We start from the raw sequence: 12,890 nt of genomic DNA, 5'->3' as shown, positions 1-12,890 counted from the left end.
GCGGAGGCCGCTGCAGGGGCCCTGGGCCTGGCAGGACGTGAGCTCCCCGCAGAACGGCGGCCTTCCGCGCCGAGCGTCCGGAGTTGAGCAAAGCAGAGCTGCTCGCGCACGTCTTCGAGGAACTGGGGTTTGATTCGGAACGTGCGGGAAGCCATGGAAGCAGGCCGTGTGGTCGCTGCGTAGAGCACGAACTTCGGAGGTCTGAGAAGCAGCAGAGGTCAGCTGGGAGGCCACTGACAGATGAGAGGTGACGGCGGGCGCAGCGGGTGTGGCGAAGTCCCAGCCCCGTAGCTGTGGGTCACTGAGGGCTGGACTCAGGTTTGGGTTCCCAGAAACCAGGTGCGGGATGAGGTAGGCTTGGAGGGGCTGCAGGTTTCAGAGGGAAAATTCTGAGAGTTCTGTTTAAAACGTTGAGTGTGAGACATCCGTGAGATCCCCGGAAGGATGGGGAGGAGGCGGGGAGGGCTGCGTACCCTGCCGGGGAGCGCTGTGCTGTCCGGTTCATCGCGGCTGTGGTCCGTCGGGCGATTTTTAATCGCTGGACCCTGAGCACCTGAGACATGGTGGTCGCAGCGAGGTGTGTACCTGTAAGTGTAAAATAACACGTTAGATTCTGAAGACTCCGTCAGAAAAAGGAAGGAAAAATATTCAATAGCTTATTACTTTTTTTATTTTTATTTTTTGCTACAGTGCATGTGTGCTCACCAGAGAAACAGAGAGGGAGAGGAGGAAGCACCTTCCATGGGGATGGTCACACCACAGTCCCTCTTCATTTCCCCTTATTTGGGGGATGCGTGCACATGCTCCCAATGTGTTTCTTAAGCCACTGGGTCTGGGACTTGAACTACCTGTTTGGCCACTTGGGATATGGGAGCTTCAACCACCAGGCCACAAAACTGACCCTCATAAATGTATTTATTATTTTTATACCTTTTGCTATAGGATACGTGCCCTCACTGGAAGAAATAGCAAAGGAAAATGAGAAATCACCCCCCACACACCCACAGAGGAGATGGCCCTGCCACAGTCTTTTCTCTTCCACTCTCCTCTTGGGATTTTGGGCACGCACTTACATGTGCCCCCACGTGATTCCCAAGCCACTGGATCCATGACTCAAACCATGAAACTGGCCATGTGGGAATTCAGTGCTTTAACCCCCATGCCACCTGCTGGCCCAATTTTTAAATACCGTTTAAATTAAGTTGAAGTGATAATATTTTGGATAGATTGGTTGAATAAAATACATTATTAAAATATATTTCATCTGGTTCTTTTTTTAAGTATTTTTTTAAAAATAGGATGTACACACTTAAAAGAGGGAGACAGGTTTTCTGGACAGGGTCTGATCATGTGGCTGCCTTTGCTTAGCCCTTCAGCTCCTTAGGCTCTTGGGCACCCCCACACACCCTGTGTGCTCCAGGTTGAGTGGGGTCCAAATGCCACAGCTAGCGATATGACTTCCAGCATGCAGCTCATAGCTGTACCACCAAGACTGGATCTTGTTACTCTTCTTAATGAGAGGTTTTTGCTATAGGGTGCATGCGCTCGCCAGAAAGACAGAGACAGAAAGTGAGAAGTCACTCCCTGGGGGGATGGCCACGCCACAATCCCTTCTCCTCCATTCTCCTCTTGGGATCTTGGGCACGTATGCATATGCGCCCGGCGTAAGTTCAAGCCACCGGGTCCGGGACTCGAACTGCCGTCGGCTACATGGAAGTCCAGCGACATAGCCATTGCGCCAACTGCTGGTCCCACCACCAGAAAATTTATAGTCACTTACGTGGTTTGTATTCTGTGAACTGGACAGCAGTGCAGGGTTCTCCACTCTGTCGTGAATAGAGAATGAAACTCAGGGTGGCAGCCGGCCTTGGCAGCGGAGCAGGAGCACTGCTCGTGATGCTGGAGCCCGTGGACACAGTTCCTGGTTGACCACGTGTGCTGGGCGTGTACTCAGGCCTGTTATCCTGGCTGGCTGGGCAGGCTGAGGGGTGGATCACTGCCTGAGACCCTTCTGAGGGGACTTGCTTTTCTCATGACAAATAAATAAACAGATTTATAACAAACAAACAAACTGAGAATGCAGTGTCTTTAACTTCTTCCTGGTCCAGAGAGGCAGGACTGTAGTTGAGGACTCGTGTGCCCCTGCACCACATCTGTGTGGACACCGTTGGCTTGTTGGAGTATCCGTCTGCGGTGCCTCAGTCTCGGCATCCCCTCACACAGAGGATCTGCTACGACCTGAGCTCCTGTGTGTTCCTAGGGCTTTGGTCTTGCCTGTGAGTTCCCAGCATTCTCTAACCGGTGCCTTGCTCTCTCTCTCTCTCTCTCTCTCTCTCTAGTCCGCAACCATCCCCCTGTTCATGAGGAACAAAGACGTGGCTGCAGAAGCGGTGAGTACCTCGTGTAAACACAGCTTGTCTCGCGTCTTCCTTCAGATGGACGTGAGGAAAAGCATGCTAAAGCCTTCTCCTCCCGCAGGTCACAGGCAGTGGCAAAACACTGGCTTTTGTCATCCCCATCCTGGAAATTCTTCTGAAAAGGGAAGAGAAGTTAAAAAAGAACCAGGTGAGGATAGCTTGAATGATCTGTTTTCACCTAGTCACTGGAGCATTTAGACTAGAAGAAGCTGATCAAGGGGTCAGCTGGTGGCGTGGTAAGGCGGCTGGATCCCACATGGCTGACTCAGCAGTTCCAGTCCCAGACCCAGTGGCTTGAAAAACACACTGGGCATGTGTGTGTGCATGCCAGAATCCTGAGAGGAGAATCGAGAAGGGAGTGCGGTATAATGAGGAGAAGATACATTTATTGATATCGTAAGTTTAGGTTCCTCGTTTACAAGATGAATGGTTACACACTATTACTGTTGTGTAATAGTGCCTTACACAAACCACAGGTAGGTGCCACTAATACTAGACATTGAAAGTGAAAACAGAATGTGAAAAAGGAATTCCTGCGTATTGCCGGGTATAACTGATGCATTGGTAATGAAGAAGCAGCAGTAAGAGTGCTTTATGATAGCCTGGCCTATACCTTAATGAGTAAATCATTACCGAAATTTTACGGTGTTATTTCAGTGTTAGTAAGTTGCCAGGTCTGGAACTCAAATCCTGGTTGGCCACGTGGGAGTCCAGTGCACTTAAGTACCTTGCCACTTGCCGGTCACTACAGTTATGATTTTTTTAAATATGAGAGTTACCTGGGGTTGGGAACCAGCAGTTAGCGTAATGGCTATGTCGCTGGACTCCTACGTAGTCGACCGCGGTTCGTGTCCCGGACCCGGTGGCTTAAAACTCACGCCGGGTGCGTGTGCGTGCGTGCCCAAGATCCCGAGAGGAGAATGGAGGAGAAGGGATTGCGGTGTGACCATCCCCCCTGGGGGGTGATTTCTCGCTTTCTGTCTCTATGTCTCTCTCTGTCTGTCTGGCGAGCGCACGCGCCCTGCAGTGAAAATCTCTCAAAAAAAAAAAGAGAGTTACCTGGGGTGACCTTTTTTACTTTTTTTTTTTGGAATTTTATTTTTTATTTTTAAATTTGCTATAGAGCATGTGTGCTCACCAGAGAGAGACAGAGAGAGAGAGAGAGAGGGAGGGAAAGTGAGAAAGCAAGCCACCAGGTCTGGGACTCGAACCATAGTTGGTCATATGGGAGTCCAGTACCTTAGCCACCACACCACTTGCTGGCCCTTGCTTGTTTATTATTTGTTTGTTTGTTTGTTTATTTTGGAGAAGTTTTTGCTATAGGGCATGTGCGCTTGCCAGAAAGATAGACAGAAAGTGAGAAATCACTTACCACGAGGGATGGCCACGCTGCAATCCCTTCTCCTTCATTCTCCTCTTGGGATCTTGGGCATGCACGCATGCGTGCCTGGCATGAGTTTAAGCTACCAGGTCTGGGACTCAAACCGCGGTCGACTACATGCGAGTCCAGCGACATAGCCATTTCGCCACCTGCTGGTCCCACCTGTTTATTTTTTATGCCAGGGGACATGTACATGTACGTGAGTGAGATGGGGGAAGGTTAGAGAGAAAGAGAGCACCCCCAGTGGGGCTTGGCGCTCTGCGGCCCTTTTTCCTACAGTTCTCAGGATCTGCAGGATCCTGGGCACATGTGCACGTGACTAATGAGTTTTTCCAGCCCCTGGGAGACTTGAACCCTGGTCAGTCACATGAGATTTGGCTCCCCTGTGTAGTACTTTAACCACTGTGCTAAGTTGCTGGTCCTTACGCAGCTGTAGTTTAAAGCTGCATCTTTATGTTTATTTACATCTCTCTCGACTGTGACGTTTTTAAAATTGTTACAAGTCTTCAAAACATTTTCTTACGTTTCTGTTGACCAGAATCTGTGAGTGGGCCTGAGCAGGTCACACCTGAGCTGCTCCAGGGTCGGCTGAGTGCTGTGTGCTGTGGGGTGCTGCTCAGAACGCCCCGAGGCGCTGTTTCTCTGGGCCTGTCCTGTGAGCCGAGGTGCGGGCTGCCCCCTCACTCTGCTCACCTGTCCTTTGCCTCCCTGTGGGCAGGTCGGAGCCGTAGTCATCACTCCCACCCGAGAGCTGGCCATCCAGATAGACGAGGTCCTGTCGCATTTCACCAAGCACTTCCCGCAGCTCAGGTTTGTGGGGTGCAGTGGCCCTGCTGGCTGTGGTTTTGCCCCCCTGCGGTTTTGCCCCCCTGGCTTAGACATCGGTCTCCTCATTTTAGCCAGATCCTGTGGATTGGAGGCCGGAACCCTGGAGAAGATGTGGAGAAGTTTAAGCAGCAGGGGTGAGTGTGCCCCTTCTTGCTGTGCCCACTCCTGGCACTGAGCCCGAGCAGACCCAGAGTAGGACCTGAGCAGTACCTCACCAAAGAGACGTTCTCTCTGCGCAGCCTCCTAGTTCGCTGTGCCGGCTCCTTCCCAGAAGGCTTTTCATGAATGTGGGTTCCTGCTGGGGCCGGCAGGGCGATGTGAATGAGCTGGGGGACTGGGGAGGATTGAGGAGCAGGCTGGGTTTTGCTCAGTACTCTTCTCTCACTAGTAGGTACCTGGCAGGACTCCAGGCTCAGTATTGCCAGGTCGTGCTTTTTGTTTGTTTGTTTGTTTGTTTTAAGAGGTTTTTGCCTTAAGGCGTGCACACTTGACAGAGAGACAGAGACAGAGACAGAGCCAGTGAGACGGAAAGTGAGAAATCATTCCCCAGGGGGAATGGCCACGCTGCAATCCCTTCTCCTCCATTTTCCTCCCAGGATCTTGGGTGGGCACACACATACATGCACCCGACGTGAGTTTTAAACCACGAGTTTTAAACCACCGGGTCCGGGACTCGAACTGTGATCGACTCTGTGGGAGTCCAGTGACATAACTGCTATGCCACCTGCTGGCCTCAGGTTGTGCATTTTTAAAAAAGAAGGTGGAATTCCAGATGTGTGTGTGTCATCTCCTGATTTTTAAACCATTGGCTTGTAACCCAGTTCCCAAAACCACCCTGCATGTCAGCCGGTCTGTGTGGGCCACGCCTGGCCCTCCATCTGCCACTATGTGACATTCTGCATACGATTCGACCAACATGCTCATCCTACAGACGGGCGCCCCGGAACCTAAGGTCTTGCGCAGTGGTGAGGGGTTGGCTGCCTTTTTCTGTGAAGGACCAGATGGTGGCTATTTCAGGCCCTGTATTTTGTGGGCCATACGGCCTCTGGCATTTACTCAGCGACTGGTGCAGTGTGAAAGTCGTAGCAGGCAACAGGTGGATGACTGCCCTGCCCCAGGCCTTAGCCAGGACCAGGCCTGCCTCTGCTGCCCTGGCTCTTCCTTCCATGCCGCTCTGTCTTATTCCTGTGGTCATCTTTGTCTTCACTAGGGCTTGGGAGGAATTTGAAACTTGGTGGGATTTTGTTTGTTTCCTTGCTTATGAGAGAGGAGGGGGAAAAAGTTCTTTGGAGAGCTGAATCCAGAGTGCTGTAAGTGTTCATTTCCTTCCCATAGCGGGAACATCATCGTGGCGACTCCAGGCCGCTTGGAGGACATGTTCCGTAGGAAGGCTGAGGGTGTGGACTTGGCCAGCTGCATGAGGTCCCTGGAAGTCCTGGTGCTGGACGAAGCTGACAGACTTCTGGACATGGGCTTTGAGGCAAGGTACTGGCTCGGACTTCACGGGCTTTGTGCGGGAGGCCCATTCCAGTAGGGAAGGAAAGCAGACAGTATTCCTTCTTCGTGTCATGACTCGGTGTTTCTATAACCACGTCCAGATTTCAGGATCCCTTCATCACATCATGACTCAGTGTTTCTATAACCACGTCTGAATTTCAGGTCACTGAGTAGTTGGAGCCTGCACCCTCCACCACGCAGTTTTAATTCCTGTTCTATCTTTCTTCTTCTTCTTTTAAAAATTCGATTTATTCATTCATTTATTTCAATTTGACCAGACAGAGACATAGAGAGAGAGAGGGAAAGTGAGAAAATAAGCCACTAGGTCTGGGACTCAAATCATGGGTGGTCATGTGGGAGGGTCCAGCACCTTAACCACCACGCCACCTGCTGGTCCCCTCTTTATTCTTCTTAAAGTGCATTTTCCTTCATGGTTTCTTTGGGTTCGTTTTCAGTGGCGGTGGTTGCTTTTTAGTAAACAGCCTTGTTGGGATATATTCACATATCATGTCATTCCCTCATTTAAAGTGTCCAGTTCAGTGGTTTTTATTCTAAAAAGCTTTGCGTTAATTCACTGTTCCTTTAGCTGCCCCCATTGTAAAGGTGCATAAACTATAAACAGGACACAGAAGCAGCCCGTCCCTCACCCCCAGTGATCCCTGCTGTAGACATCTGGATGGCTTCTTTCCGCCCTTTCTCGGTGCCTGTCGAGTACCGTGACACCGTGTGCGGGCTGGCGGAGGGTTACCTGTGAGCTTTCTTTATTCAGCATCAACACCATACTGGAGTTCTTGCCAAAGCAGAGGAGGACGGGCCTTTTCTCCGCCACACAGACACAGGAAGTGGAGAACTTGGTGAGAGCAGGCCTCCGGAACCCTGTCCGGATCTCAGTGAAGGAGAAGGGCGTGGCAGCCAGCAGCACCCAGAAGACCCCCTCCCGCCTGGAGAACTTCTACATGGTGAGCGCCTGGCTGTTCCGCTGGCTCCGTCCTGTGGTTCTGTAGGAATGTCCGGTGTGGGCCAGCCAGTGTGTGGAGGGTAAGGTGCTAGGTCCCACGTGGCCGAGTGTGGAAAAACAGGCTGTGCATGTGTGCCCAGAGTTCTGAGAGGAGAGTGGGGAAGAGGGGATTGTGAAGAGGTCGTTCCTCCTAGGCTGATTTTTCACTTTCTCTCTGTGTCTCTGGTAAATGCATGTGCCCCATAGCAAAACTTGGGGGACAAAATGCTGAGTGCCTTAGGGACTTGCATGCCATCGCTTAGGGGAGCAACTACGAGACGAGACCTCATGGCACACTGAGGTACAGCTGGGGGCAGAGCCAGGGCAGCAGTCTGGCGGGGGCTGCACTTGCCGAATGAGTGAGTGAGGCACGGGGCATACACGTGTTTTAACCAGTCCTCAAGGACAGTGTCTCTGACTTTCCCACCCACAAGGACCACATTTTCCCCCAGCTTTTCCATAGGGCTCCTGTGCTCACCAGAGAGAGACAGAGGTGGTTTTCAAGCTGCCAGGTCTGGAACTCAGACACGCAGTCAGCCACGTGGGATCCAGCCACCTTAACCTCCGTGCCGCCTCCTGGGAAACTTCGAAGTATAGGCGTTCTTGGGTCCAGTCCTAGATCTGTGGGATCAGAATCTGTATGCTCAGCCCAAGAATGTACATTTTAACACCGCCCTGGGGCGGGTGTTACAGCTGGCATGGTACCTGTCTGTGTATCGGGCTTGGGAACTGTCGCGTTAGACGATCATGTCAGGTGAACCATGTCCCACTGAGGCAGGTGTCGGCAGTCCGCAGCTGTTGGCAGTCGGCAGTAGGCATTGCCCTTTACCCCAAGCCAGTTCGACTGATGGTTGTCCCGACTTAGTCTGTCCTATGTCTAGAAGAAATTAGATTCCATAAAAATCTAAGGCTGAAACTAAAAATAGCTGTTCCTAAAAATACGTTTTTATCTTACTAGTTTTCCTTACTGTGTTGTAGGTATGTAAGGCCGACGAGAAATTTAATCAGCTGGTACATTTTCTTCGAAATCATAAGCAGGAGAAACACCTGGTCTTCTTCAGGTAATTCTTCTGGACTCCGACTTGGGGTTTTAGAGATTTGGCCACACCCAGACCGTGGCCCTCGAGTTTTGAATTCCACCTAGGATGGCTCTTTCAATGTTTTCAGCTGCAGACAACCGAAAGTCTGACTTCATGGCTCACACAAGGGGTCTGTTTTCCTCCTTTAAAAAGAAGTCAAAGTCCGGCAGTGTCTGACATCGGTTCAGCGTCTCCTCGTGATAGGAAAGGTGTTTTCTATGACTGTCGTGGCCTTTCCCTCCTGTATGTCATCTCGGTTTCCAGATGACAGCCACGACGCCCCGTCCTGTCGCACTGAAGGCACACAGAGGAGGAAAGGGGGCCAGGAAGTGCTGGGAAGTATTAGCCAGCTCCGTCCCTTTCAGTCAAAGAAGCAAAACGCTTCGTCAGAGCCCTCTGTCCTGACTGACTGTGCCGCGAATCCAGCTCTGGGCCCAAAGTGGCCCCGAGGCGGCCCCACACCTCGTGCGAGGCAGGGCCACGAGTGTGTGGTGCTCCCAGCTGCCGCGGTGGAGGCGGGGGAGGAAGGAGGGCTGGGAGGGGCCCCCGCCTCCCGCCGTGGGGTTTCGTCCTGGGTCTGCAGGCGGGTGGGAACATGTGTGCGGTCGGTCTGAGTTTCCCTCTCCTCCGTAGGCAGCTGTGTTGGCCCAGCTGCAGCAGCGCGTTGTCGCTGCACCACGGCGGCAGGCCCAGGCCCTTGTTTTTGTTCCGAATGACTTCATCGGTTTAATTCCTTCCCTGGGGCCAGCGCGTTCCCTTGGCTCGAATGCCGTCAGATAGTGGGACTACAACCACGGCATTCTAACTCATGGTTAAGGCATTTGTTAAGAGACTGGCCCCCTTTTGGCTGAGGGTTTCGCAGTGAGAGTTCTGGGTGACACTTGTAGCTGTCGCCCTCCATTCTCCCGGGCTTCGCTCGCTGCCACCTTCCCCACAGTTGTAAAGGACCAGGGCCAACGTCCCTAAGCCCGTGTCCCCACCGGCAGCACCTGCGCCTGCGTGGAGTACTATGGCAAGGCCCTGGAGGCCCTGGTGAAGGGTGTGACGACCATGTGCATTCACGGGAAGATGAAGGACAAGCGCAACAAGATCTTCATGGACTTCCGCAAGTTGCAGAGGTGCGTTGGCCCTGTAGGAGACAGCGGCTCTCTGGCCCCCTTCGCTGTTGCAGGTCCCCAAGCTCATCGGTTCCCCCTTTGCCTGTAGACCCGAGCATGTGTGTTTCTTTACTTGAACCATTTCCTTCTCTACCCGGTTGCACACTCGTGTGTACAAACATATTCTGTGTGAGAGCTCTCCACCCCCACACCTCTCTTCTTGCCCCTTCACACTCGGCTGCGCCCCGTCCTTAATTACAGACTTTCCTGCTGGCTGGGGGAGACAGGAAGCTGGCACGGTGCTCACTCGGGATTTCCCTGTGCCCAGACTAGGGGAGGGTTTTTCTTTTTTTCTTTTTTTAATAATTATTTTTTTAACTTTATTTATTTATTTATTTTTAATTTGACCAGAGAGGGGATGAGTGAGAGAGAGGAAAGTGAGAAAGTAAGCTGCCAGGTTCGGGACTCGAATCGCAGTTGGCCATGTGGGAGACAATGCCCTTAACCACCATGCCGCATGCTGCCCCCTAGGGGCAGGGTTTGATTGCTTCAGTCAGTCGGATGCACGGAGCAGAAAAGAGTACTCCCTGCGCCCGGTGGGTGGAAGGGTCGTCAGGTGCCCGTACACAGGGAGGCCATCCCTGCTCCATGGCCATAGATTGATTCTGTTTGTGTGTCCCCTGTTTTCTAAACCGTGGAGCAGCCACGTCCAAACACCCAGTGTTGTACTTCAGTCATGGAACGAAGAGCACAGTTCTCTCCAATGTCTGCCAAGGATTAGACAGCTGCAGTTGTGTTTTTCAAATATTAATTTAAAAAATTCTTTCACTGTCTTCCCCCAACCCCATTTTCACTGGGAATTAGTACAGTCTTGTACATTCGTAAGCAGAAGAAAGGAATCAAAGTATTACCGTTACTAGGTGTTGGCTCCTATGAGAAGCTCCTCTGTGACCGCAGACAGTGTCATGGCCGGGGTCCGTAACTGTGATGGTGAAAAAGACGGCAACCTCCTTCCTGAGGATCCTGTTTTCTCCTTTCTAGCGGGATTTTAGTGTGCACCGATGTGATGGCCCGAGGAATCGATATTCCTGAAGTGAACTGGGTGCTGCAGTACGACCCTCCCAGCAGCGCCAGGTACTGTGTGATTGACCGTCAGCCTCTCTGTCTAGAAATCTGTTGTGTCCTGAGGAAGAGAGACAGGTAGTGACATTCATCAGAATATTGCTTTACGTAGCTAAGGTTGGCAGGGGGGTGACTGACCTTCGCTGTGTCAGCAGTGATATATCAGGGTGTACCGCAGCAGTTAAAGCCATTTTCAAATACCCCAAGTCCTTGCCGAGACCCTCAGGATAGGATGTTTAAGTGAGAAAATACGTAACACTACGTACAAAACAGCAGTTACTTTCCCCAATGTTCAGAAACATTTAGAAATATAGAAAACATAGGAAAATGCCTATAAATATAAACGCCACGTGATGACAGTAGTTACTTCCACTATTACAGGTCATTTTTATTTTATTCTTTTTGATAAAGGACTTAAATTTTCTTTTTTGAAAAATGGAGTTTAAGTGTGAGTTTACTGGTACAGGGAAAGTTTGATATCCATGCATAATTCTTCATAATAATCCTTTCCTCTCTTTTTTTTGAGAGGTTTTCGCTCTAGGGCGTGTGGGCTCGCAGAGACAGACAGACAGAAAGCTAGAAGTCACCCCCCAGGGAGGATGGCCACGCCACAATCCCTTCTCTATCCTCTCAGGATCTTGGGCATGCATGCACACGCACCCGGTGTGAGGTTAAGCCACCGGGTGTGGGCCTCAGACCACGGTCGGCTACATGGGAGTCCAGCAACAGCCATTACGCCAACTGCTGGTCTCCATAATAAGCATTTTCTATGACCTTTCTGAAGATGACTCATAGTTTTGTTTCCTAAATTTTGTACTGGGACCTTGTCTGACCTGTACGATAAAGATGTTAAGTTTAAAAAGTTTGAGGCTGGCCCTGTGGTATAGTGGTTAGGGGGGCCAGATCCCACATGGCTAGCTACACAGTTCGAATCCCAGTGGCTTTAAAAACATGCCAGGCAGGTGCTTGTGTGTGCACCAAATCCTGATAGGATAAAGAAGGTGTTGTGGGCTTGGCCACGCCCCACTGGGGGGGTGCTTTCTCCCTACCTCTGGTGAGCACATGTGCCCTCTGGCAATTAGAAAACTTTTTCTTGGAATTCACATTAAATGTCTCACAGTAGCATTGCTGCGCAACGGTAGCAGAATTGCCAGGTCTTCTCACTGGTAAGGGCTGAGTTGGGCCGAGTTGCAGAGTCTACGGATGCTCTGTGCCTTGGCATCTTGGAGCCTGTACTTTGCTCACCATCACCCTGTGTCCTCAGTGCCTTCGTGCATCGCTGCGGCCGCACTGCCCGCATCGGCCATGGAGGCAGCGCTCTGGTGTTCCTCCTGCCCATGGAAGAGTCATACGTCAGTTTCCTCGCAATTAACCAGAAAGTAAGCGGCCTTCTCTCTCCGGGTAGAACAGCAGTGACGGGTAGCTGTGGTCAGAACCTTAGATGAGTCGCAGACTCCCAGGGCTGGGCTGCTGACGTCGGTGTGGACACCGACACTGAGGCAGAGTCGCTAGTGCAGAGGGGGGGCCCAGTGCTATCAGGTCAGGTCACCGTGTGAAATCTGATCTCAAAACTTTCTTTTCAAAATTTAAAATACGGACTGGACCACGTAAAATATAATACTCTGGGATTTGGGCTTTAGGCCTCCGACCTAAGTGGAAAGTGAATTGTTTTGCCTTTGGTTGTATTGGCACTGGCTGTGATGCAGGAGCCTTGGGAATGAGGCAGCGTTGGCCAGAGGGTGAGAGTGTTGGTCTCTGTACAGTGTCCCCTCCAGGAGATGAAACTCCAGAAACACACAGTCGACCTCCTGCCCAAGCTCAAGTCCATGGCCCTGACTGACAGAGCTGTGTTTGAAAAGGGCATGCGAGCTTTCGTGTCATTCGTCCAGGCGTATGCAAAGCATGAGTGCAGCCTCATTTTCCGATTAAAGGGTAAGGGAGACTTTGTCTTCACATACTGTCTGAACCAGCTGATGGTCTTACAAGTATAAAATTGCTTTGTCTCAGAAAAGTGTAGTAATGTGGGAAGAAAATGTACAATTCTTTGATTAAAATTATTTCCCACTGCCCTAAATTTCGTTTCATGGGGAAAAAAAATTCTACATAAAAAAAAGGAAAGCATAGGCCAGCCCCACACGGTAGTGTATACTGGTTGTCGCTGCTGCTTGATAGGCTGCGGCCACGTGTGAGGCCCAGGGCTCCTGGCCCACCTTAAGGCTAGGCATGGCACAGTGGCCCGTGGTCTCAGGTACATGGGAGGCTATAGCAGGAGGAATGTGACAGTGAGACTGTGTCATGAAAAAAAAAAAAAGTCAGCCCATGGCGTGGTGGTTAATGCCGCTGGATCCCCCATGGCTGACTGTGCAGTTTGAGTCCTGGGCTACAGCTTGAGAAACGCAGGGTGTGTGCACCAGGCCTGAGGACTGAGAAGCAGAGAAGACAGTGGTGTGGCCACCGCCTGTGGGGGCCGAA

The 12,890-nt window shown here is 51.3% G+C and overlaps 1 protein-coding gene across 1 annotated transcript in view; it reads left to right on the top strand.

Moving 5' to 3' along the window:
- The window catches only part of DDX55 (DEAD-box helicase 55), a 20,451-nt gene that overhangs the window by 1,684 nt on the left and 5,877 nt on the right, over positions 1-12,890 (top strand). The window contains 11 exon segments of the mRNA XM_006149231.3: positions 2,340-2,390; positions 2,479-2,565; positions 4,517-4,608; positions 4,698-4,760; positions 5,962-6,111; positions 6,893-7,082; positions 8,099-8,181; positions 9,186-9,317; positions 10,338-10,430; positions 11,683-11,797; positions 12,182-12,350. Coding sequence (XP_006149293.1) covers positions 2,340-2,390; positions 2,479-2,565; positions 4,517-4,608; positions 4,698-4,760; positions 5,962-6,111; positions 6,893-7,082; positions 8,099-8,181; positions 9,186-9,317; positions 10,338-10,430; positions 11,683-11,797; positions 12,182-12,350 — 1,225 coding nt within the window.

Source organism: Tupaia chinensis, unplaced genomic scaffold (genome assembly GCF_000334495.1).
Source record: "Tupaia chinensis unplaced genomic scaffold, TupChi_1.0 Scaffold000258_1, whole genome shotgun sequence".
NCBI classification, from domain to species: Eukaryota; Metazoa; Chordata; class Mammalia; order Scandentia; family Tupaiidae; genus Tupaia; species Tupaia belangeri.
Note: the sequence above shows the minus strand (reverse complement) of the source record. Positions and strands in the feature narration are given on the sequence as shown.